At 52.3% G+C, this 26,163-nt stretch overlaps 1 protein-coding gene across 2 annotated transcripts; it reads left to right on the top strand.

The window, feature by feature from the left end:
- The first annotated feature begins 164 nt into the window (after positions 1–164).
- Stx1a (syntaxin 1A) lies at positions 165–25,899 on the top strand. Of its 2 annotated transcripts, XM_057764208.1 has the most exons (10): positions 165–261; positions 13,204–13,281; positions 13,571–13,670; positions 16,473–16,547; positions 17,295–17,368; positions 17,461–17,569; positions 17,966–18,039; positions 20,717–20,854; positions 24,102–24,212; positions 24,611–25,899. In XM_057764208.1, the coding sequence occupies exons 1-10, from the start codon at positions 232–234 to the stop codon at positions 24,686–24,688; spliced, it is 867 nt and encodes a 288-aa protein (XP_057620191.1). In that variant the 5' UTR covers positions 165–231; the 3' UTR covers positions 24,689–25,899. The 2 variants fall into 2 exon arrangements, 1 of the variants encoding a protein (XP_057620191.1); XR_009056815.1 differs by lacking the exon at positions 24,611–25,899 and having other exon boundaries at positions 20,717–20,972; positions 24,019–24,135.
- Positions 25,900–26,163: the final 264 nt, after the last annotated feature.

Raw genomic sequence — 26,163 nt, 5'->3', positions numbered from 1 at the left:
ACCAGAATCTGAAGGCTGGATTTGTACCCACTTTGGACTCCCCGGGGGCGGAGCCCTGGGCGGGATCTATCACAGCGCGGAAGGATGATGGGCGTGGCCATCTGGGGTTGGGCTTGGGGGGTCCCAGGGACTGGGGCGGGGCGCGGGCTGGCGCTGCGCAGCCGCCGGGCGGCATCCGCGCATGCGGGGCTCACTCGGCTGCAGCCGGCGCCTACTGCCACTCCCGGGAGCATGAAGGACCGAACCCAGGAGCTCCGCACGGTGAGTCCGATCCCCGCGCGCTTCTCGCCCCGCGCCCCACAATTCTCCACTCGGCTCCCGCCGGCCACCGGGGCGTCCACAAGGGGTCAGAGGTAGCTTTGCAAGCCTGAGGGACCTCCGAACACCCCTGGGAGTCCCACCTCTCCGATCCACTTCGGGTGACGGACTCGAGCTCTTCAGCACTGGGACTGATGGCTGGAACCTGGGGTCTTGAGGAACTTTTCGAGGCGCTCCTGTTTGGGGGCGATTGGGGAGCTGTTATGGGGTTTCAGTGGCGGGATGCAAAATCGTGACCTGTTCCCCGCCCGCTTGAAGCCGTCCTTGTACTGTCCCCTGGAGGCTGAGCCTCTCGTCTCCCCCACCCCCTGCCCAGAGTTCCCCTCCCAACTCCATCCTTGGGTGCGCTGCGGAAATGAGGCCGCCGGGTGGGGGTGGCCTCTGCGGGAGCTGTCTCTTGGGGCGCCCCATCACCTGTGGCTCCCATCACCTGTGGCTCCCGATCCACCCCGGTCGTCTTAGGGATCCCCGGCTTCCTCTGAATTAAGCACTCAACAATACCTACCCTTGGTCCACCTTTGGGCTTCTAGGCAACCCAAGCTAGCGTTGCCCAGACCCTTCCTGGATTTCCAGGTCTAACTGCGACCTGGATCTATTTTCCTACCTGTGTGACGGAGGCCTTTGGGGTGTGGCTCTTGGGGCGGGGTTTGGAGAGGAGTGGAAGGCTGTAGAATGGCTCTAAGTTAGACCCATCATCTCTAAATCCTGAGACCCCGGTCTCCTACTCTCATCACACAGGGAAATATCCTTCCTCGGGCCTCAGACCGAGGGACAGAAGTTAAGCTAGCCCGAGGGAGGGTTGAATAAGGGTGCTTTATCGGGCTGTCTTATCTGATTACCCGGCTGACCATCCCCAGCGAGCTCCACCCACTGATTTCTGGGAGCCCCCTCCCCCCAGCTGGGTGGCTCCCTAGATCTCTCTTCTTGTGCCCCACTTACAGCGTTTCATGGAAAGTTTTGTCTTTGGGCTTTTGCCTAATGGCTTTGATTTCTGCTTAGCTTCCCCGTTTGTGCCTGGATCCCCCTACCGGAATGCCAGCCACATCTGTGCTCTGCAGTCTTGTCTTCCTCTTGGTCTACCTGCAACCGACCCCCACATGCCTTCAGACCTCTATTATTCCTGGCTGGGTGCCCAGAGCCTCATCTATTTCAAAGGAAATAGACAGTCTCTCATGTCACGGATAGTCTTTAAACGCTTCCCCCTCCGGTCCCTTGTCACCGCCCTCAAGTTTCCTGTGCTATGTTTTTTGTGTTTTATGTGGTGTCATATATATATATATCTTTCTTTGTAGCCCAAGGTAGCTTGGAACTATGTAGCTCAGTTGGGTCTTAAACTCAAAGCAATCCCCCTGCCTCACGAGTGCTGAGATAACAGCATGCACCACTGTGTCAGACTGGTGCCAGATTGATTCAGATAGCATGTCCAGGTGATGGATGGCCGTGCACATGGCCGGGTCTGGCTGGGGTACCTAGTGCGGTTGTTGTGGGTGGGTGAGGGAAATCACACCCAGGAACACAGCAGGCCTTCCCACGCGATTGCACTCTCTGGCTCTCAGCCATCAGCCTCTCTGCTGAAGGTAAAACTGAGGCACAGAAAAAGTGGCCCGCTTGTTTGTTGAACAGGCGGTAGATTAAGGTCAGACAGTTGGGTTGTAAAAAACTTGAACCTAGGGCCGGAAAGGTGGCTCAGTGGTTAAGAGCACTAGTTGCTCTTCCAGAGGTCCTGAGTTCAATTCCCAGCACCCACATAGTGGCTCAGAACCGTCTGTAATGGGAAATGTTGCCTCTCTTCTGTCATGCAGCCCTTCAAGAAGGCAGAGTGCTCATATACATAAAATCTTTAAAAATCTTTTAAAAATCTTAAAATTTATCTTAAAATCTTAAGAAAAAAAAACTTGAACCTAGATATATGTCCCCAACACTAGCCTGGGGATGACTACTGGCCTTCAAATTAACCCTACATGCATTCTACTCCATCCAGGTATCAAAGCCCCTGGAGATGGTCCTCATGGCCCGCTGGCCATGTCCATGGAGGACATAGCTGATCCAAGCATGGCTGGACTGAAATAGTCATGGGGGCTGCTGCCATTTTTAGAAATCCCTTACTCTCACTGGGCAGTGATGGTGCATGGTTTTCATCCCAGCACCCGGGAGGCAGAGGCAGGAGGATCTCTGTGAGCTCGAGGCCAGCCTGGTCTACAGGGCGAGTTTCAGGACAGCCAGGGCTACACAGAGAAACCCTGTCTTGAAAAAGACATCCGTTGCTCTCCTGTCCCAGAGTTCCTGTTTATGAGATGCAAAGAGGGGACGCTTGGCACGTAGCTCAGCTGGGAGAGTGCTTGCCTAGCATAAACCTGGAGTGTTGGGGCACACCTGTCAGTCATCTCAGCACTTCGGAGGTGGAGGCAGAAGGATCCAGAATTCACCATCATTTTTAGCCCTATGGGAATTTTGATGCTAGATAGCATGGGGTATGTGAGAAAATAAAAAGGGGAAACTCAGCCCATCTTCTTGGGGCTTGGGAAGAGATCCCAGGTCTTCCAGTTGTGACTGCATTTGCAGGAGCCCCTGAAGTGCAGGAGTCGGGGTTTTAAAGCACAGAGGCACCAGGGATGGGGATGTTGGTGCTGATGCTGCAGGACGCCTTCATGGCATCTATGTGCCTGCTCCAGCCTTCCCTCCCTTTTCCTCGTCCTCTGCCTCCTCCTCCTCCCTTTTCTCCCCCACCCAGCACCAGCACATTTGGAAGGAAGGAGAAGAGAGCTTATTTATAAAAGTCACACTTGGGGAAGGAGCTGGCGTGCTTCCTCGCTGCTGCGCTGTGGGCTGGGCCCAGGCCTCTAGCCTTCCTCAGCCCCACCTCTCCCAGATCGCAGATGCACAGTGAAATCGATCATGGCAGGGCCAGCAGGTTCCCCTGTCCCTAGCCTTGTAGCTAGGCCCCCAGATCAGAAGCCTAACCCGACAGAGGTCAAGATCGGTCTAGGATCACACAGCTGGGGAGAGAGTTGGGGAGTAAGCTGTTCCCCTAACATGTGACATGCAGAGGCCTCATGCCTGGAACTCAGAGGTCTCCCTCGCTTTCTTCCTTCTTCCTGCCTTCATTTGTTGGAGAAGGGCTCATCTTAAACTTGTTATGTTGCCTAGAACTCCTGATCTTGCAGGCTCCAGCTCCCTACTGCTAGGGTGGCAGGCACATACCACCAAACTGATTCTCTTTTGCTTTTTTTTTTTCTTTTCTTTTTCATGTTCCCCCCGACACAGGTTTTCTCTGCATCCCAGGCTGGCCTGGAATTCATTATGTAGCCAAGGGTGGCCTCAGACTTTACACATTCTACCACAGCTTCCTAAGTGTTAAATAAGCCACCACACCCAGCTTTTATTTATTATCATTATTATTATTTTAATATCTTTATATTTATCCATTTATTTATTATGGGACGGCTGCGTGTGCATGGAGGTCAGAAGACAACTCTCATGAGGACTTCCTTTCATCGTGTGGGTTCCAAGGATGGAACTCACGGTGTCATGGCTGGTGGCAGGCGCCCTTACCTGCTGAGCCATCTTGTTGGCCCTTAATTTTTCTTGGGACAGGGTCTTTCCCACACTGGCCATGTGAGTCCTACTCTTTTGGCCTCTCTAGCATTGGTATTTTGGACACGCGTGAACAGGTCTGCACCCTGAATTTTGTGGGGTTTTGTTTGTTTTTAAGTTAAGGTCTCCTATAGCTGACGATGACTTTGGACTTCTGATTTTCCTACCTTCACTTTCCTAGTATTGGGATTTCAGGCGTGCCCCATCACTAACTCAGTTTCTGCTGTGATGGGGATGGAACTCGGGGCTTCCTGCCCGCTGCTCAGGCAGCTCTAACAGCTGAGCTATAGTCCTAGTTCTTCATTTTCTTCTGGAGAATTTCTGGAACGGACACACACATACACACCGATAACTCAGAGTATCCCCAGATTGTTGGTCACCTCTGTGCAAGGCCAGCATGGCACAGGAGACCCTGTGACAAGAAGTAGAGGGTGCCCAGGGACAGTCAGGGCAGAGGAGAAATTAGAATTTCTGTGGCCCAGAGGGAGCTGGACATCCTGAGATAAAGACTGTGATCGGAAAGGAGGGGTCGGCTGACAAGAGAGTAGAATTTAGGCCTCCCCCCAAATGAAAGGTTTCCGAGCCAGGCCTGTCTTGTGGTGCACGTCTGTCTTCTCAGCTACTCAGGAGGCTGAGGCTGGAAAACTCTTGAATCCAAGGTCAGTCTGAACTGCATGGTGATTTTGGCATTAGCCTCAACAACTTGGTGAGACCTTGTCTCAAATAAAAGATATAGCAGGGAGCTGGAGTTAGGGCTCCATGGTTAAGAACACTTGTGGCCTGGCGGTGGTGGCGCACGCCTTTAATTCTAGCACTCGGGAGGCAGAGGCAGTTGGATCTCTGTGAGTTTGAAACCAGCCTGGTCTACAGAGCGAGTTCCAGGACAGCCAGAGCTACACAGAGAAACCTTGTCTTGACAACTCCAAAATAAATAAATAAATAAATAAATAAAAGGAGGGGGGTGATATCAAGGCCCCTGACACCTTGCTCTCTGTGCTCTATGAGATTGAGGACAGGCAGGACTTTCTGGAAGAGGTAGTCCAGGGTTCTCTTTGTCCATGTCCAGTCCCCTGCTCCTCAAGGTACCATCTCTGTCTCCTGCTTAACCTATTTTCTCTGCTCCTTTGTCAGATGGAGCTGGTATTAGCTAGGTTTAGTGGCATAGGCCTGTATTCCCAGAATGTAAGAGACCGAGGCAAAAGAATCAGGAGTTCAAGGCCATCTTCAGCTACTTAGCAGTTAAAGCCAACTTGGGCTACAGGATATCCTGTCTCAAAACAAACAAGCAACAACAACAACAAACCCAGAATGAAAAACAAATAATAAAATGGATATGACTATATTTGTCACCCAGAGGAGGTGACCTAGTGTGTGGTTTCCTTATTCCTCCTCAGCTCCCCGGGAGAGGGTTTAGAATAAACTCTATACTTGGGCATGTGTACGGCTGGGATGCAGATGGAACCGACTTACAGGACCATCTAGTCAAACCACCTGTTTTCCATTGCACAAACATAAGGTTGAGAGAAGACCAGGGGTTTATTTAAGGATACACGACCCAGTACTGCCCCTTTCTGGGTTGTGTGGAGGGTGCTGAGCTGGGGCAGAGACTTTAAGTAAGTAGGAAGTGGAGTTGCAGAGATCATCTGGCTCCAGGGTGGAAATGGGAGCTTGCTTTTCTGGAGACCCAGCCTGCTTCTCTCTGTATACCCCTGTCTGGAGCTCAGGGCCTCTCTGCACTAGCGATATTGACTTTGATTAGTCACTAAAGAGGAAGGAAAAAAAAAAAAAAGCCTTGGAGGCAGCCAGACAGCAATGCTGGCTGGGCCAGCAGATGAATCAAACCCTGCTGGCTGGCTTGCTGCCATCCCCCGGCCTCTGCACCTCCCAGAACAATCACACTGGCTTTCTGGAGGAAAAGTGTCCTGGAATACGGGAGTCTGTGCCAGGAAGATCACATAGATTGTCATCAACACCGCTAGGCGCAGCTCCGAGCTCTCTGCCCGCGGTGGCTCAGGGGAGCCCCGTGTTCCTCGGTTGTCTTTGCTGGGGACAACATTTGCTTCCGGCCCTGCAATTTCCTGGCAGTCATGAGGTCAGAGGGTCAAAGGACAACTCTGGGAAGTCCATTCTCTCCTTCCTCCTCTCTGTGGGTCCCAGGGATCAAACTCAGGTTGCCAGGCTTGAGTGGAAAGGGCTTTTGCCTGGCTGAGCCATCTCACTGGCGTTTGGAAGGGGCACCCATGAACCACAGTGCACCCATGGGAGTCAGAGGAGACCTTATAGGAATCAGTTTTTTTTATCTGCTATGTGGGTTGAACTTAGGTCATCAAGCTTGGTGGCAAGCCACTGAGACATTTCACTTGTCCAAGGAGTGTGTGTGTGTGTGTGTGTGTGGTGGTGGTGGTGTGTTTTAATTGATGGCTTTTTTGTTGTTTGGGGGCAAGATTTTGATGTTTAGCCCAGGCTATCCTCAAACTTGTATTGCTCTTTCTGCCTTTGCCTCCTGTGTGCTGGGATTGCCGTTAGGTACCATGGTGCCATAGTTAGGGTTTCTGTTGCTGTGAAGAGACACCATGACCACGGTCACTCTTATAAAGGAAAACATTTAATTGATGTGGCAGCTTACAGTTCAGAGGTTCAGTCCATGGCATGGCAGCAGGTAGACAGACATGCTGCTGAGACGTAGCTCTTGCAGGTAACAGGAAGTGAACTGTCTCATTTGGGCGTGGCTTAAGCATATATCAAAGCCTGCAGCTACAGTGACACAATTCCTCCAACAAGGCCACGTCTACTCCAACAAGGTCACACCTCCGAATAGTGCCACTCCCTCTGGGGGCCATTTTCTTTCAAACCACCACACATGACTTCTGTGGAGTTTGTCTTATTTGTTTGCAGTGTTAGAGATCAAACTCAAGGCATTATACAGTCTAGGCAGGTGCTCTACCACTGAGCCACACCCCAGCCCCTCTCTGGGGGTTTCTAGGCAGGTGCTCTACCACTGAGCCACACCCCAACCCCTCACTGGGGGATTCTAGGCAGGGGCTCTACCACTGAGCCACATCCCAGCCCCTCACTGAGGATTCTAGGCAGGGGCTCTACCCCTGAGCTGTATTGCCAGCCCTTCATTGGGGGATTTTAATTGTCTATATGTGTATGTCTGTATGTGGGTATGTGCACATGTGTCAGGTGCCTTAGGGTTCTAGAAGAGGGTGTCAGATCCCCTGGAACTGGAGTTGCAGGCCCTTGTGAGCTACCCAGTGTGGGTGCTGAGTCCTGAAGTCAGTCATCTGAAAGAGCAATTTTGAGTTCTTAACTGCTGAGCCATTTCTCCAGCTCCCTGGAAATGGATATTTAACCCCTCCCCTAAAGGGTCCTGGATATGAATTAGGGTCCAAAACCGGGGATAAGCAACAAAACCCACCAAGAAAAATCAAGTCACTAGGATCTATGAAAGAGAGGAATAGCATTGAGGGTGGGGTTGTCAAACAGCTGCACAGCTGGAATGCCAGCATTTGAGAGGTGGAGGCAAGAGGATTTCTGTGCATTCAAGGTTAGCCTGGGACCCTGTCTCATAGAACATAGCAGGAAAGGAGGGAGAGAGGTGAGGAGGGAGAGAGGGAGATGTTTCCATGTTTCTGATTTGGGGGTTCTTGGACACAGGAGGGTTCCAATCTGGGAGTTTGAGGAGATGGCTCTGAAGAGGACCAGAGACACTCTGGCCTGACTGGCAGCAAGACTGGTTTCTGTGCACGTCTGCCCATAGGATGTTTGAGCCTTGGTCTATCCTTACCCCTAGCTGTCGCCTTCATGCTAAAGTTCACCAAGTCCTTGTCCTGTCCCTTCTATGTAGCTTCCACTACCCCACCTGGATCCTCAATCATCAAATAAATACCTGGCTGCTCATTTGGGTTTGTCTGTCAGTGTCTATGTAGCCCAGGCTGGCCTCAGACTTGGTATGTAGTTGAGGATAATCCTAAACTTCTCATCTTCCTGCCCCTACCACCCCAAGTGCTCAGATTACGGACATGCACTACCATGTTGATTCGGTGGTGGGGAGCAAACCCAGGACTTCATTCATGACAGGCAAGCACTCTTCCAGCCGAGCCACATTTCCTGGTGCATGGGTGACCATGCTGTGCTCATGTACCGTGCCCACCCTGGTCAGGACACCAGGAGGAAGGCCTGCCAGGATAGCCGGGTTAGCCTCATTACCGGGTTTGCTTTGGTCAGGAATATGTCTGGGAGGAACATCATGGCCTACGCCTGTGACCCCAGCCCTGGGGAGACGGAGACAGACAGATGGCTGTTGCATCGACTCAGGACAAACCAAGCGTGAGAGGGGAGGAAGCAAACGAAGTGAAACAGGATAGGTCCTTTTTGTGTCTTCACTCCAGCCATGGGGACTGTGGGCAGGGGACGGTTTGGGCTTTTCCTTAAAAGAAAGTATTATGTGATTTTAATTTTTTTTTTTTTTTTTTTTGGTTTTTCGAGACAGGGTTTCTCTGTGGTTTTGGAGCCTGTCCTGGAACTAGCTCTTGTAGACCAGGCTGGTCTCGAACTCACAGAGATCCGCCTGCCTCTGCCTCCCAAGTGCTGGGATTAAAGGCGTGCGCCACCACCGCCTGGCGTGATTATAATTTTTTAAAATTGTTTCAATTATCTCTATTTCTCTGTATGCATCATGTATCATACATGATGTATGATGAGGACTCTGTGTGTGTGTGTGTGTGTGATGTATTGTGAGGTACATCCTTGTGTGTGTGTGATGTATTGTGAGGTACATCCTTGTGTGTGTATGATGTATTGTGAGGGTACATCCTTGTGTGTGTGTGTGTGATGTATTGTGAGGGTACATCAATGTGTGTGTGTGTGTGTGTGTGTGTGTGTGTGTGTGTGATGTATTGTGAGGGTACATCCTTGCCGTGACTCCTGTGTTGACATCAGAGGACAACTTTGTATCATTGCTTCTGTCTATGCATCTTTCTGCGGGTCCTAGGGATCCAGCTCAGGTCCGCAGGCTTCGTGGCAGGAGCTCTTACTTGCTGACCCCTCCTGAGTTCCCTCCCACCTTGTTTTTGAGACAGACTCTCTCCTCTCATTCCCGCATCTGCTTCCAGTGGGTTCTTTGGCTCCGCCTCCCTTCTCCCTGTAGATGCTCTGAGAGCTAACATAACAGCCACCGCATCCAGCTTTTTTTTTTAAAAATAAATATGAATTCCAGGAATTTAACCCAGGCCACTGAACTCGGGTCATCGGGGTTGCGAGGCAAGCTCTTTGACCTGCTGAGCCATTTTGCCAGCAGCCCTGTATTGATTATCTGGCTATATTAAGAGAGTTAGACATCTTGATCAGCCTCTGCCTCCCGAGTGCTGGGATTAAAGGTGTGCGTCACCACCGCTCAGTTTTTTGACACTGCTCAAACTACAGCAGGTTCAGTTTGCATACTGCACAACACAGGGCAGAGGCAGAGCAGAGCAGAGCGCGTCTTGGGGCCTCTGGAGAAAGGAATGCCTACTGGAGTTGAGAGGAGCAGAGTAGGGAGGACGCTGGTGACACTGTTCGCTCCGGTAGAGCTACCCTAGGGAGGAGGCAGGAACAGACTCTTTAGAGCAGAGAGCCAACCACAGGAAAGAGAGGAGACTGCCCACAGCGGTGCCTTCCAGAAATGGGCAGTGCTGTCTGGGAAAGGTGGTAAGGGAGCAATTCTGAGGTGAAGAGGCGGGGCTCCTCAGGTCGCCCTGGGCATGAAAGCGTGGCCGTGGCTTCCGTCTGGATCTGAAAGTGTGTGGGAAACCAGAGGAATGGGGGGCGATTAGAGGGATAGGGTCCCCTGATAGAGGCAGCACCTGGGGGTGAGGGGATGGTAGACTTCATGGGATCAGAAGTCCAGGGGAAGCAGCGTGGATTGCAGGGGCGGGAAGATGCTCATAGGGGCAGTCGGTAGACTCTGGGATGTGGGGAGGAGAAGGAACTGGTCCTAGTGAGGCAGAGACAGCAATGGCTGCTGGCCAGCTTTGACTGTCAGCTTCATATAACCTGGGAAGAGACTCAATCCTTCAGCTAGTCTGTACTGCCTTGGCCCATGGGCATACCTGCATGGGACATGTCTGTGCTGTTCATGTGGGAAAACCCCCGCTCACTGTGGGTGGTACTGTTCCTTGGGTCCTGCACTGAGTAAGAGTGGACAGCTGTGAGCCACCATGTGGGTGCTAGGAACCAAACTCAGGTCCTCTGCAAGAGCAGCAAGTGCTCTTAACCACTGAGCCAGCTCTCCAGCCCTCCTCTCTGCTCTTTACTGGCTGTGATGTGACTGGCTGGTCCTCTCAAGGTCCAGCTACTGCGACTTCTCCACAGTAATAGGCTATAACTTGGAGCTGTGAGCTAAGAAACTTTTCCCGCCGAGAGACCTTGAGAAAGGTGATTCCTATGGGCTTCTTCCTCAGGGTACCTGAGAGCCATGCCGGGTTTGACCACAGCTGGAAGGTCAGACCCAAACCTGACTGGCTTTGGGGCCACTCTGAATGGCCCCTTCAGAATCTCTCCAGGCCCTTCTTTCCCAGCTTTGCCCTCACAGACAAGGTCTGGCCATATCCCTGCCAGTCTCCATTCTAGCTCCAACCCTTAGGCAGTAGTGGGGATGGTAGGACGAGCTCTAGAGAAATCGAATACCTGTTGGATGAATGGCAAAGTGAAGTGGTACGGAGAAATACCGGCCCAGCCCCAAGAGTGAGTCCCAAGGGTGGAGCAGGGGGCTCGGCAAGGCTGGCACCCAAGTTCTGAGGGACTGGGGATAGAGCCAGGGTTATGTGCGTTCTAGGCCCTCTACTAACTACTAACTGACCTTTCTTTTTAGTGTTATTTTTATTGTTTTAAAACTTTTAGTATATGTATGTCCTTGAGTGGATATGTGCACTTGAGTACAGGTACCCGCAGAGGCCAGAAGAGGGCACCAGATCCATTTGAGCTGGAGTTGCAGGTGGTTGTGATCTGCCTGTTGTGGGTGCTGGGAACCAAAACTCGGATCCTCTGTAAGAGCAATATGAGCTCTCAACTGAAGAACCATTTGAATGGTTTTGAGACCGGGTCACTGTAGCCCAAGCTAGCCTGGATTTCCCCACACAGCCGGGCATGACCTTGACTCCTTATCCTCTTGAGGAGTGCTGTTGGGATTACAGGCTCCTGCCTCACTGGCTTCGGATATTCCCAGATAAGGAAGCTGGAAACCGGGCAATTCTAGCACCCAGGAAGTGGAGCTGGAAGGGTCAGGAGTTCAAGACCATCCTCAGCCGCACAAGCGCTCAGGCACGCCAGTTGAGTTGGTGGTTAGTTTGGGCTATAAGATAAAGGAGCAGGCAAGATGGTTCCGGGGTAAAGGTGCTTTCTGCTGAGTCCAATCCCCAGGATCCACATAGTGGAAGGTGAGAACCAACTCCTACAATTTGTTCTTTGACCTACGGAGTGCAGGCACGTACCTACCCATGCATGGTGTACACATGCATACCCGTATGTACCACAACTATATGTATTTTTTTGTAATTAAAAATTTTTTATGTGAATGGAACCATTATCACTCCACCTTTTCGAGTACCCCAGAGACCAAATGGCATAAACCCCAATTCCAGTGCTCAGGACCTGGCTAGCTGCAGAGTGACAGGGGACAGAGCTCTTGCAGGCTATGCCATGCCTCAGTTTCCCTAAGGAGTACCCTGCGTGACTCAACTCCACAGCCAGGAATGGCTCCTAAGTGTGACAATGGCTCCCAGTCTATGGATGGGGGAGGGATGGCCACCTGGTGAAGTCCACAGGCACTCTGAGGAGAAGAAGGAGTAGAGCGGGGGGTTTATTTTAGCTGCCCGGGGGAGGAGGTGTGATCTCTAGATGGGAGGGGGCCCCTCAGCGCTGCCTCCAGAGAAGCTTCAAGCCACCCCCTTGCATTGGGTGGTAATGGAGCCCAAGAAAATGCCTGTGTCTCAGTCTAAGTCCTGTGCCCCTACAGTCAGCTCTCGCTATCCCCAGTTCACGGAAGAGTATAAGTTTCACAGGGATGGGACGTCCTTGAGTCAGGCCTTCTCATCCCCTCAACCTGAATCATGTTGAGAGAGCAGACAGTGCCCTCTGCCATCAGGTACTGAGCAGTCAGCCTTGGCAGAGCCCTGAGCTCTTGACCCAAAGATGATAGTTCTTGTCCTAGGTTACATTGGTGGACCTTGGCTGTGGGGAAGGACACTGAACTAACCAGCTCATGGCCTTGGTTGACTCCAGGTGTTGTTGGCTAGGATGACTATGAGCAGGGGCTGGGGAGATTGCACAGCAATTACACTGCTTGCCACACAGGCAAGAGAGCCTGAGTTCAAATCCCTGGAACCCATGCCATGTGAGTGTGGCCGCCTGCCTGTAAATCCAGCGTCAGAAGGAAGAGACGGGGCATCCCTGGAGCCAGCTGGCTAGCAAGACCATCCATATCTGATCGGCAAGCTCTGGGCTTGATTGAGAGACCCTGCCTCAATAAACATGGAGGATGAGCAACTGAGGACATCAACTTCGGGCCTCTACATGTGTGTGCACATGCACACAGACAAACATACATGCACATCACATACATACACACATGTGTGTACACACAAATAGAAAGGGAGAAAACAATGACCATGGCCAGAAGGCAAGTCTAGTCTAATTATTCCCTGGCTGGTAATTGTGGTTTTTATATGGCTGCTTTTGGGACGCTGGGACCTACAGGTCTTGGAAACTCTGAGCTCCATTTTAATTGAGAAGCAGGCATGGTGGCACTCACCCGTAATCCCAGCATTTGAGAGGCTGAGGGAAGGTCAGAAGTTTAACCATAGCCTGGCCTAGAAAGTGGGATGCCCGTCTAAAAACAGAACAAAACAAAGACCATTGTGTCTGGAGAGTAGGAAGCCCTGGCTTGCAAGGAGTCTGTCTGGCAAATTTTGGAGACTCGAGTGGAGCTCGGTTAACTCAGCAACCTATTGGTTGGCTTCAGTTTTAGGGACCACTGGTGTGGTAACTAAGTTCCATAGCTACTGGAAGGGGACATGATTCTGTCACCCACTTAACAGGCAGATTTTCTCTACTGTACTGGGGATCCTTCAGGTGGCACTGTGGCGGGAAGCTGGGACACAGCTTATCTGTCCTTGCTCCTGCCCAGAGACTCCCAAGAGGGAGATAAACAGCCAAAGAGCCTCACTGTGCCTGTGTATAAAGAAGGTTCATAATTTAGGATCCCAGAGGACCCACTCATGTCTACTCACATGTATGTTTGACCCTGTCTAGGCCAAGGACAGCGATGACGATGATGATGTCACTGTCACCGTGGACCGAGACCGCTTCATGGATGAGTTCTTCGAACAGGTGGGAACCAGCCTGCTCAATGTCCCCTCTTGCCCCTGCCATTCCTCACCCAAGAGCTGGTGCAGGATTCTCTTGCACCTAAGTCTTGCTCTCCCCCCGCCCCCCACCCCCCAGGACGGGGCTCCAGTCTGAGCCAATTTGAGGGTGGTGGATAAGTTGATGCTTACTTAGCAAAGCAGAGGCCATGCTTGGGACTTTCCAGGACCGGTTGCCTGGCTCCCAGTGCTGGCCCATCTTCCCTCTGAGTCCCTACTGTTTTCCTCTTAACCCCCCTGACCTGGGTCCCCAGGTGGAAGAGATCCGGGGCTTTATTGACAAGATTGCTGAAAACGTGGAGGAGGTGAAGCGGAAACACAGCGCCATCCTGGCCTCCCCCAACCCGGACGAGAGTGAGTGAGAATGGGGGCAGCTGCAAAGCAGGGCTCCTGAGCCCCAGCCCCCCTGGACTGGGGTGTGAGGGGCAGTGGGGTTCGATCTGCACGTGTAGAAGGCAGGGCTCCTTGCCCTGATCCAAACCTGGAGTTGAACGAGTCATTACCCGCATCACCAGTAGATCTGGGCCTGCTGTGAAGATTGTGGTGGCCAGGGGTGGTGGTACACACCTGTGATCCCAGGAGGTGGGGATTGGGGAGGATCAGGAGTTCAAGGTCATTTTACAAAAAGAGTTCCAGGCCAGCCTCCCCTTCCCCAGCTCCCTGGCTTTTTCCTAAGGGCACAGGGATGTCAGGCAATTCTCCTAGGGTGCTGGGAATAGGATCTGTGCATGGATGGATGGATGAATGGATGGATGGATGGACGGACGGACGGGGAGAAGGAGAGAGTAAGTCACCTGATGAATTGGAGGTTGCCCAGCCTAACCCCTCCCTCCTTGACGCCCCTGGGAGCAGATGGCAACTCTGAGATGGCTCTCTGACAGAGCAGGCAAGCTTCCTGTGAGATCTAGCACCCTGCCCCTTAGTAGCCCAGAGTCCTGCATTCTTGTAGCTCCAGGAAGTTAATCTCCTGTCTCCTTTCACACAGGGAGCCTGTGTGTATCTAAATCCCACTCGGTCCTAAACAGGGTCTGGCCTGGTCTTTACATTCCTGTTGAGGGGTGTGAGTGTGTGTGTGTGTTGTAGCCAGGCCCCGCCAAGACCCTCTACCCTGGAGGGTTTTAACTTCAGGCTCCGGGAGACACTGGCTGGCCACTCCTCTGCCTCAGGGACCCAGGCACACCTGCCCGCCCTCCGTGGTCACTAGTTCCTGGAAGCTTGCTATCCTGTCATTCCCTATCCTCTGGGAATGCCAGCCCCCTGTGGTTCGCAAAAGACAAGGGAAGGCTTCTGTGTCAAGCGTGTGTCCTCCTCATCCAGGGCTCCTCACCCTCTGGGCCAGGATAAGGTTCCCTCTGGCCCTTTGGGTCAATATGTAGGAATAGCAGCTGTGCTGTGCCTGTTCCCCCACCCCCCACCTCAAGGCAGAATGAAGCGTCTGGTACCTAAGGAGACGTCCTAGGAGGGGAGGGGAGGGAGGAACCACCGGGGTCGTGGGAAGGCTGTACAGCCAACTCACTCTATCCCTTTCTGAACCTTTGTCCACGATGGCTGCGGTGATGTATGTGTCGCTGTCTGTGGTTATCTAGGTCACCCTGTGGCCTCATGTGGGCTGCATAATCTGGTCGTTTTGTGGTGAGAAGAAAGCAATGAGTTCCAGATGTAACTCAGTGGATGGAGTACTTGACTAGCTTGTGCAAAGTTCTGGGTTCAATCCCCGGTTCCCTGTAACTGGGACGTGGTGGTACACGTTCATAGCCCTTCTAGCACTCAGGAAGGTAGGGGTGGGAGATTAGAAGTTCAAGGTCATCTGTGGCTTAGCAGTAAGTTTCAGGATAGCCTGGGCTCTATCTGAAGGAAGGGGGAGGAGCTGGCCAGGGGACCCCTCAGCTGCTGGAGGTGGGGCGGGCACACCATACCGGAACTACCCGGTTTCCTCTCTCAGCTTCCAGTGCTACCGCTGTCCACACTTATCCCTGTGTGGCCCACAGAGTGGGTATAGTTCCCATGAACTGGGCAGCAGAGCCACGAGGAGATGCAGCCGCTCATCAAGGGGAGAGGGCATCCCATGGGACTGGGAGGCAGGGCAGAGCTAAGGAGGAATATGGTAATTGGCAGCGGGTCGGGGGGGGGGGGGGGCTTTCCTGGATCAACGCTGCTTCTCGCTCCTTGGGGGCCGCCATCCGGCTGGGCTATTTTAGGTCTGAGCAAAAAAGGCTGAGACGGCAGAGCAGCTGGTGACCAAGTTTCCTTTTGTTCGTGGGAGGAAGGCTCCCCTCCTCCACTCCGCAGAGCCCCCCTGACATTCATCAGGATCGGTGACCCTCCTATCCTGATAGTCACTGCTATCACCCCTAAGCCCTCTGTCCCCAGTGTGTATGGGAGGAAAGGTGAGAGCCAAGAACCTGATCCCAGTCTCTCCTGAAGAGAGGGCAATACTGGTGGTGGTCGGGGGGGGGGGGGGGGCGGGCAACAGGCTGAGCACTCTGAGGCCTCTGCCAGCTTAAAGTCATAGTTGTGGCTAAGACAAGGCTTTCCCTCACCTTTAGTCATCTCTCCTGACCCCCAGTGACCTGTCACCTCCAGGGCTACAACTCCCTGGGGGAAGTGCTCCCTTTGAAACTGCTACCTCCCACCAAGACCACGGTGGCCCCTCTTAGCCACTCAGGGGAGCTAAGCACCTAGAAAGGACAGCTTTGTGAGGAGTTCAGGGTCAGCTGTTACTTTGACTAAGTGGGCAAGGTGGGCACCCTGCTGACCTGGTAGGTTTACACTTACCCTCCTGAGCCACCAGGTGAAGCCAGGTGAACCTGGCCCCATCCCACCCCCAGCACCCAGTAAGCAAACAGTCCTCAGCACTGACTGCAGCCCCACCAGCCTTAAATTTAGCCCCATCTGTTATCCGCAAGGGATGGGGGAAGCAGTGAAACCGGAGGGTGGCTTCTTGGAAGGCAGCGGGAGGGGGGGAAGACTGTAGCTGAGGTGGCCTCGGCCTAGAATTGCAACTGTAGACAAAGATGTATCCAAGGGAAGGAAAGGACGCCTTAATGCTGGGGTTTGCCCAGAGCCCCCTGTTCACTCCTGGTGCCAGAGGCCGGGTCTGAAAGAGGAGAAAAACATGTATGTATCCTACACCATATGTCCCCTCTCCCCCTGTAGAGACCAAGGAGGAGCTGGAAGAGCTCATGTCGGATATCAAGAAGACAGCAAACAAAGTTCGCTCCAAGTTAAAGAGTGAGTCACTCCGGGTTAGGTGGCTGGGGATGTGGCTCAGTTGGTACAGCCCAGCCTGTGTGAAGTCCTGAATCTGATTCACAGACCCCTACAAGAGGGTGTGGAGACTCACCTGTCATCTCCAAATGCAGAGTTGTAAGGATCAAGAGTTCAAGGACAGTCTAGGCTACATAGTTTGAGGACAGCTTGGGCCATATGAGAATTATGTAGAAATAATACATTTTAAAACCCACCCAAGGAGGTGGTTGGCATCCTGGACTCATGCAGAGACCATCTGTTGTGTTGTCTGCGTTCACAAATATACATACATGTCCCATGGCCATTGCAGTTAAAGGAGCATGTCCTGCAGGTTTGCAGACACCAGGTCCAAGCTTTCCTGAACAAAAGAGGAATTATCAGGTCACAAAGTGGCCCGAACTGCCAGTCCTAGCATAAGCAAGTACATCCAGGTACACTCACACACACCCCTACCTTACTTAGGGTATCCACAGGTGGGCGTGTGCTTGCACACAGATGTACACAGCTGCACACATTAGCCAGCGAGAAGAACCATTGTTGGTCCCCCCCCCTCCATTTTTATTTACAGTTTGCTTTCTGTATGGCCCCACCTCCCCCATACCTTTTGACACGGGCAGAAGCTTCGTCCCGGGGTGTGGGGTGGGAAGCTGAAGCCTCCACTTGTGGGTGGAGCCGATGCACGGAGGCCATGCACTGCTCAGCCGTCCCCTATCATCACCCTCCACCCAGGCATCGAGCAGAGCATAGAGCAGGAGGAAGGTCTGAACCGCTCATCTGCTGACCTGAGGATCCGGAAGACGCAGGTGCAGCAGGACGGCGGGGGTGGGCGGGTCTCTGGGTCCCCGTGGAGCCTGATACCTACCTGCTCTCCTGTCTCCCCGCCCCCGACTCCCAGCACTCCACTCTGTCACGAAAGTTTGTGGAGGTTATGTCCGAGTACAATGCTACACAGTCCGACTACCGAGAACGCTGCAAAGGACGCATCCAGAGGCAGCTGGAGATCAGTGAGCTGGGGACAGGGTCCGGGCTGGAAAGGAGGGGCCTGTGGCTGAAGGAGAGGTAGATGGGGCTTGTGGCTAGGAATGTAGTTTGGACTGAAGCAGGGCCCTGTGGCCATGGTTCGAGCTTAAGTGGTGGTAGGTGTGGCCTGTGGCTAGGGGTGTGGTTTGTGCTGCATGGGTGGTGCCATGGGTGGAGCCTGGGTATGGGCCTTGGACTAAGGTGAGGTGGGTAGGACCTTGTGGTGCCTGTGTGGCCTGGGTCGGAAGGTTGGGGCCCTTCCCTTAGGGGTGGGACTTGTAGCGGGAGGTGCGGTTGAGGGTGGGCTTCGACGGAGGGCTAGGACTAGAAGCTACTGAGTTCCCTGGAGAAGGCAGGATTTAATGTAATTCCACTCACAGCTGGCCGGACCACGACCAGTGAGGAGTTGGAAGACATGCTGGAGAGCGGGAACCCTGCCATCTTTGCCTCTGGGGTGAGTGGGAAGCCTTCCCTGTTACCGGGACCCATGGACCACATGTCTCCACACAAGGCCCAGTGCGAGTGCCAAACCCACGGTCAGGACAGAGTTTGGATTTTAGAGAAAGCCTGAGTCTCATTCAAGAAAAGGGAGGAGACCAAGTTGAGGGTCCCATAAATATCAGGGGCAAAAGTGAAAATCAAAACTTGTATCTGGGTTAGGACGCTTCATCAGATAAAGGAGCTTGCTGCCAGGCCTGGCTGATGACCTCAGTTGGATCCCTGGGACACGATGGTGAAAGCCGAGAACTAACTCCTGCGAGTTGTCTTCTCGCGCACACCACACACACACATACACACTCCACACACATACCACATCACAGCACGTGTGTGTGCACACGCGCGAGCAAATAAAATGTAGTAAGAAAAACTAAGACCGGTATCTAAGCCGGGCGTGATGCCTCACACCTGTAAACCCAGCACTTGAGAGGCTGAAGAGAGCACAGTGCTGCTGGTTCAAGGCCAACCAGGGTATGTCTGTAGACCAAGCAGGTGCGATGTTGCACACCTGTCGTCCTGGCACCAGGCAGATGGAGGGAGGAAGGTGGAGTCGCTGTCGTCTTTCGCTACACAGCACCTTAGCAGACAGGCTGGGCTCTGAGACCCTGCCTCAGAACAGACTTGGAGTGCCCGTAACTGCAGCAGTGAGCAGGCAAATCCAGGCCAAAACTGAGAGCTGCCGGCCGGCTAGCCTAACCAAAAAGGTGAATTTCTGGTTCAGTGAGAGACTGTGTCTCACAGAGGCAGGGCCGACAAGATGGCTAAGAGGGGAAAGGAACTTGATGCTGAGGCTTATGACCTGAGTTCAGTCCCCAAGAAGTACTTAGAGGAAGGAGAGAGCCGGCTTCACCAAGTTGTTCTCTGAGTACAAGCAAGCTGCGGCATGCACGCACTCCCATACATGCAAATAAAAACTGTTTTACATCTATTTTTGTTTAAGAAATGGTGAAGAAGAGTGACAGGGGAGAATACTTTGTTCTGGCCTCTCCGTGTGTGCAAGTTGGTACACAGACCTGTTCATGCACGCTCACACACACACACACACACAAATGTTTAGGAAATCCCCGAAACAGGACTGACCTGTAGCTCGGTAGTTAAAGTATTTGCCTGCTACTCATGAAACCATGGATTTAGTTCTCAGCGCTTACTAAAACCCAGCGAGGTGGCAGGTCAGGCATGGTGGCGCAGGCCTTTAATCCTCACACGTAGGAGGCAGAGGCAGGCAGATCTCTGAGTTCGAGACCTGACCGCTCTGCCAATCAAGTTCCAGGACAGCCAGGACTGTTATACAGAGAAACCCTGTCTTGGAAAACCAAAAAAATAGAGTCAGGAGGATCAGGAGTTTAAGGTTATCTTTGTCTGTGCCACCAGTTTCGGGGCAGCCTAGGATACATGAGTTCCTGTTTCAAAAGAAGGTGACTCAACAGCTACCTAGGTTTGATGCCAGCACTGTTTATGAAAGAAGATGACTCCTTGTCTGGCTTCCACCTATGTGCTGTTGAGCATGGATGCACGCACACTCACATACACACAATAAATAAGGGCATGTGTGTGCATTTTATATTATTTATTTATTTTCGGTGGCAGGGTCTCACTATGTGGCCCTGGCTGTCCTAGAACTCTCTGTGCAGACCTGGCTGGTTTGGAACTCACAGAAATTTGTCTACTGATGCCTCTCAAGTGCTGGGGATTAATGGTGTTCACGCTCATGCCTGCCATAATAAAACAGTCATTTATTGAGCACTAACTCTGTGTGTGTGGGGGGGTGTCATCAGCTCCTCATTTCAGGCAGGAATTGAGTCACACAGAAACTAATTAGCAGTGGAGCCGAACAGGAGGCTGGAAGGGCTGTGGCGGCGGCTGCTTCTGCGTAACCTCTGCTCATCCTAGTCACCTTTCTCTTTGGCCCCTGTTCTGGTTTCATTTCCATGGCTGTAATAAGATGCCTGGACAAAAAGCAACCCAGGGGAGAGGGAAGTCACATTACAGTCAAAGCAGAGAGAAAATGAATGTTCGCATGCTTAGTGCTCGGCGCGCTTCCTCTTAACATAGTCCAGGATCTTCTGGGTAGGGAATGGTGCCGCTCACAGTGGGCTGGGTCTTCTCATCTCAGTTAACATTGATAGACAATCCTTTATTGATAATTAAGACAGTCCTCCATAGATATGTCCCTAACTAAGCTGATTTGAACAGTCTTCATTGAGATGAGACTCTTCTTGGTGATTTCAGGTTATGTCTGATTGACAAAATTAATGTTGTTAATGTGGTATTAGTACACGCCTTTAATCCCAGCACATGGAGGCAGAGACATGTGGATCTCTGAGTTTGAGGCCAGCCTGGTCTACAGAACGAGTTCAGAACAGGCACCAAAGCTATAAAGAAACCCTGTCTCAAACAACAACAATAAATTGACAAAACTAATCCCTGAGCCTGGAGAAATGACTGGTGGTTAAGAGCCCTTGCTGCTCTTCTGGGGAGCGTGAGATTGGTTCCCAGTACCCGTGTCTGACGGCCCCTAACCACCTGTCACTCCAGCACCCTCTTCTGGCCCTCAGTCACTACACTCACACATCTCAACAAACACATACACATAAATTGAAAAACGAAAAATGACAGGCTCCCCGTTCTCCTAGATCATCATGGACTCCAGCATCTCGAAGCAGGCGCTGAGCGAGATCGAAACCAGGCACAGTGAGATCATCAAGCTGGAGACCAGCATCCGGGAGCTGCACGATATGTTCATGGACATGGCCATGCTGGTGGAGAGCCAGGTGAGTGCCCGCATCTGTGATGCTAGGACCTCTGGCTCCCAGCAGCATCCAGGACCACACTAACCCCTTCCCTTTCCACCCAACACGCTGCCCTGCCCGGGAGGGACGGTGTCTTCAGGTAACCATAGTCTGTTGTAAGGGCCTCCAGGGATCCTGCTGCATGGCTCTGCTTGGTCCCCCTGGCCCTGCATGGTCCCACCCCTCACCCCAGCCTTGCCCTGGCTTCACAAACTGTCATGGGTCACCAGGAACAGAAGGCATAGCAATGGACAAGACAACCAAGCATTGCTTACAGAAGCAAATGCCTGTTGGGTGGGAAAGGGCAGCACAGCATCTCTACAGAACAAATGGAATATTCTACGGCGATGCTGGGGGCTCAGAGTCCTAGGTAGGCATATTCAGCCTGTGACTTAGAAGCCACAGAAGACCTGGGATAGTTATGAATGAGGCCTAACACAAAGTCATAAACTAAAACTTGAGATCGTGTGTGTGTGTATACACATGCGTATGTGCCTTATTTCTTTGAGACACCTTCTCTCACTGAATCTGGAGTTCACCAAATCAGCTAGACCAACTGACTTGTGAGCTTCAAATCTCCATTTCTGGCTCACAGAACTGGGGTTAGAGGCACGGGTCTCTGTGGCTGGCTTTATACGTGGGTGCTTTTTACAGGGGATCCAAACTGTGGTACTTGTCAACTGAGCCATTTCACCCCAATTATCTGACTTCCGCCTGCCACTGCAAGGTGTCCTAACACACATTCGGGGCTCCATCTCCTCAGGGCTTCCTCTGCCCCTCACAAAGGGACCAACCAAGAAGGGCTCCCAGGAGAAAAGCGAATCAGCCTCTGGCTGGGGGACTGGCAATGCCAAGGGCTCAGCAGGAGGCTGAGATTGAGGAGAAAGGAGCTCTGTGGGATGCAGGGAGTGGTCAAGGCCAAGCCAAAGTTGGAGACAGAAGAGGTGGGAAAACTGGTGGTGCTTAGTACCAAGAAGCTGTTCCTTTATTTCTTTAGCTCTTATTGAGTGGGTTTTGTTTTGGAGACAGGGTCTCAGATGTGTCGTGCCAGCCTCAAACTTGATTTGTAGCTTAAGATGACCTTGAGCCGGGCGATGGTGGCGCACGCTTTTAATCCCAGCACTCTGGAGGCAGAGGCAGGCGGATCTCTGTGAGTTCAAGACCAGCCTGGTCTACAGAGCTAGTTCCAGGACAGGATCCAAAGCCACAGAGAAACCCTGTCTCGAAAAACCAAAATAGATAGATAGATAGATAGATAGATAGATAGATAGATAGATAGATAGATAGATAGATAGATAGATAGATGATGCCCTTGAACTAATAGATATACACACATATATATTTATATATATTTATATATTATATTATTTATATATAATTTATATATTAAATATTTTTAATATATTTTTTAATGTGCATACATGTCCGTGCACTATGTGCCTGGGGCTCACGGAAGCCAGGAGAGGGGGTCCAATCCCCTGGAATTGGGGTTTTGGGCTCACAACCACTGAGCCATCTCAGTCTAACCTTGGATTTTTTTATTTAAAAAAGAAAATCAAAACCTTTTACATCTGCATGTGTGCATGCGTGTGAGTGTGCATATGTGTGCGCGTACGTGCAACCCTATGTATCTGTGTCCATTTGTGCTTTTGGAAGTAAGTTTTCTCCTTCAGTTATGTGGGCCAACTGAACTCAGGCTTGGCCAGAATCAGCCTTATCTCCTGAGCCATCTCAAGTCCTGGACCTTGAACTGCCTATCCTATCCCTTTGCCTCCACTTCCTCCCAGATGATGCGATCACAGGTGTGTGCCACTGAACTCAGTGCTGAGGATCCGAAAGTGAGAGAGACATCCTGCATTCCAGGCATTCCCGGCAACTGCCATAGCAACTGAGCCTCAGCTCCAGCCCTTTGTTCTGAGATGGGGTCTTCTTTGGCTGGCCTCGGGTCTATGGTGATCCCCCTCCTCCAGCTCCTGAGTGCCCGGAGTACAGGGCTAAGTCTCCACGTCTGGCTTTGTTGATGTTGATTTTGTTGTTGACTTCTAGTGTTGATTTAGTTTTGTTCTTTTGCTTTTGTGAGATAATCTTGCTGTTTAGCACAAGCCAGGCTTTGAACTCCTTATGCTGGCTCAGCCTCCTTGGTGCTAGAATTTTAGCTGTGTCACCACACCTGGTTTTCTTGGGGTTTTGGTGCTGTTTGTTTTTGGTTTTGTTATTATTATTATTATCTGTTTGGATCTTTTTGTGGGGGAATTGGGATTTCTTTTACCTTTGTAAGGAAGGGTCTTGCTTTGTAGACCAGGCTAGCCTTGAACTCATGATACTCTTGCTCAGCCTCTCAAGTGCTAGGCTCCTAAGTCATGCCTGGGTAGACTAGGGGTTCTGCGGGTAGATGTAACATAACCTTAGTGGGGCGCTGCTGCTGCGTCCTGGTGAGAAGCTCCTAGGAGGAAGTGTCAGACTGAGACTGAGATAGACCATTGCTGTGAGCCTTGTGGGGTGGAGTCATGGGCAGATGAAGAACATGGGACCCAGAGAGGACTGTGGGCTGGCTAAAGGGTCTCAAAATTTGAAGACAGCAGATATTAAGAACTTCATGGAGGGCTGGAAAGATGTCTTTAAGATTAAGAGCACAGACTGTTCTTCCAGAGGGTCCTGAGTTCAATTCCCAGCAACCACATAGTGATTCATAACCATCTATGATAGGATCTGGTACCCTCTTCTGGCATGCAGGTGTACATGCAGACAGAACACTGTATACATAATAAACAAATAAGTAAAATCTTTAAAAGAATTGGAACTGGCCCCTAAGGAGAGAGGAAGAGGCTTGCCCATGGTCACCTGCTACACCTCGGCCAGGCCCGGCTCAGGATGCAGCCCACCCACTCCCGCCCTGCCTTTCTGTGCCTGGCATTATGTACTTCATATGGTCACAGCTGACCACCCTCTGCATGATCTTCACCCTTGCCTGAGACTGCATGGCCAACTTCACCCCCAGGATGGCTGCTGTTTGGGAAAGATGGGAGCTGTTCCTGGCATGCCTTGTACTCAAGATGCCCTGGCCAGGTGCCTGGCCTGGTGGCACAGGTGAGAAGCTCCCTGCCCTCTCACCACTCTCTCCTCTCTCTCTCTCTCTCTGACTTCAGGGTACTTTCCCAAATCCCTCCTCTGAGCTCCCTTCTGGTTCTGAGGAGGGAGACCTGGACCTTGGGTACCCCTGGTCCTGCAGGGGGAGATGATTGACAGGATCGAGTACAACGTGGAGCACGCTGTGGACTACGTGGAGAGGGCAGTGTCTGACACCAAGAAAGCCGTCAAGTACCAGAGCAAGGCGCGCAGGGTCAGTGGCCAGCTTTGTCCAAGCCCGTGCCCCGGACAGCCCCCAGACTGTGAGACACTCCTCCCCACCTGCCTCTGTCCTGTTTTCAGAAACCCAATCATAGCCTTCACTGCTCCATCAACAGCCCATTCTAGGCCATCCCCTACCCCTTGTCCTGACCCTTCAGATCTCAACCCTCATTTTCCTGATTTTTGGGTGTTTTTGTCCATATAGGGGATGGAACCCAGGATCTAGCACGTGCTAGACAAAAGCTCTACTACTGAGATATACCCCCAACCCCTCACCGGGGGATTCTAGGCTGGCATTCTATTATTCAGCCCCAGCCTGAGCCCTCATTCTGGCTCTTCCTTTCTGGCACCCCCATGGCTCTTCTGAGGCTTGCCTTTGTCTCCCTGCAGAAGAAGATCATGATCATCATTTGCTGTGTGATTCTGGGCATCGTCATCGCCTCCACCATTGGGGGCATCTTTGGATAGACACCAGCTCCACCCACCTCTCCACTCTGGACAGGTCTCCCCGAGGAGGCCTCTGGCTGCTACGCCTAGCTGGGTTGCCCTCCCCATCCCTGCCTTCTGGCTGGGAGCCCTTTTCCTCCCCATCCCATACTGCTCCCTCTCTGCCATGAGGCTCCCGTTCCTACCACCCTGCCCCAAGCCGTGTCGTGTGCATGATCTTGTGACAGTGTGTATCTGTACAGGAGGCAGAGGGGAGCAGGATCAGGAACACCCAGAGGGGCTGGGGACAGGCCAGTGTGGGCAAGACTCGGGCCCTGACCAGGTCCGTCTTTCTTTAGGCCTGAGGTCCACCCTCCCCTGGGACTCGGGCTCCTTTCTGGACCCCAACCTTGCCCTCCCCTGCCCTGCCCTCTGGCTTCTCCAGCTCTCCCCACCATGCCAAGGCACCTGGAGGGTGGGGACCAGCTGGTCACATGGTGCTGCTTTTCAGGTTAGGGGAGAGGTGTCCTAAGGGATAGCCCAACACTGAAGTCTTTGTTAGCTTACCACTGCCAGGAGGCTCAGGGTGTCACGGCTGCCGGTGTGTTAGGAGCACCCAGCATCTCCATTTTGGGCAAAGCTGACAATGTCTCTGGCCTCGGCTGCCCTTACCACAGCCCCGGAAGTCATGTCCCTGAGCTGGGCTTGAGCCTAGTGAACTTCTGCAAGAAGCGTGGTGGTGTCCTCTCCAGCCTGGCTTGGAGCTGAGAGGGTGGAGCAGACCTCAGGCCTCTGCCCACAGTTTCTAACAGGCATGTTGAGTTGCGGCCAGGGTTGCATGTTGGGGACAGTGGTCCCCTGCTCTCTGTATGTTCTGAAAAGTCAGGTATCTCCCACTGATGTGCCACGTGATGTCAGGTGTACTGGATGCAGTATTCAGCAGCCAGCTGGGGAGGGGGCTCCCCACTCCTTTCCCCTGCTATCTTGGGGCTTCTCAGTCAAAAATGTATCCCGTGCCCCAGGAACCTTTTCTTGTCCACAGGCAAGGAGTATGCATGCGAGCGCATGCAGCGGGAGTTGGGGCCGTGTCTGTGTGCCCCCTTCCCTCAGCTTTGCTCCTGCCCAGTGACTGTGACCACTGTCCGTGCTGCCTTCTCTCACGGCCACTCCCTCCACCCCTTCACCAAAGGTCTTGGTACAACCAGCTACCCATTTTGTGAGATTTTTATGTAGAATAAACATTTGTATCTGTAGTGAGCCTCTGCTTGGAACTTTTTTTTCCCATTTGCAGTGTAGGGGGTACGAGATCAACCATGTGGGTACTGAAGGGGAAGGGGGGCTCAGAGATGGAGGATTCCCAACTTTCCCACAATACGCAGGCCTTCAGCTGCTTCTGGATGGACAGTGGTTAACATCTGGGCTTTTCTGAGACCACCGAAGAACCCCACCCTTACCTAGGGGAGAGCTACCTTCACCCATCAGAGGTATGAATGTTTTGCCAGTATGTGTGCCTGGAG

The sequence above is a fragment of the Chionomys nivalis genome, chromosome 3 (assembly GCF_950005125.1).
Source record: "Chionomys nivalis chromosome 3, mChiNiv1.1, whole genome shotgun sequence".
NCBI lineage: Eukaryota > Metazoa > Chordata > Mammalia > Rodentia > Cricetidae > Chionomys > Chionomys nivalis.
Note: the sequence above shows the minus strand (reverse complement) of the source record. Positions and strands in the feature narration are given on the sequence as shown.

Coding starts and splice junctions, on each gene's coding strand:
- Stx1a (XM_057764208.1), top strand. CDS start 232: ATGAAGGACCGAACCCAGGAGCTCCGCACG. Junction 17,369..17,460: donor TGAGGATCCGGAAGACGCAG/GTGCAGCAGGAC, acceptor CCCGACTCCCAG/CACTCCACTCTGTCACGAAA. Junction 17,570..17,965: donor CCAGAGGCAGCTGGAGATCA/GTGAGCTGGGGA, acceptor TTCCACTCACAG/CTGGCCGGACCACGACCAGT.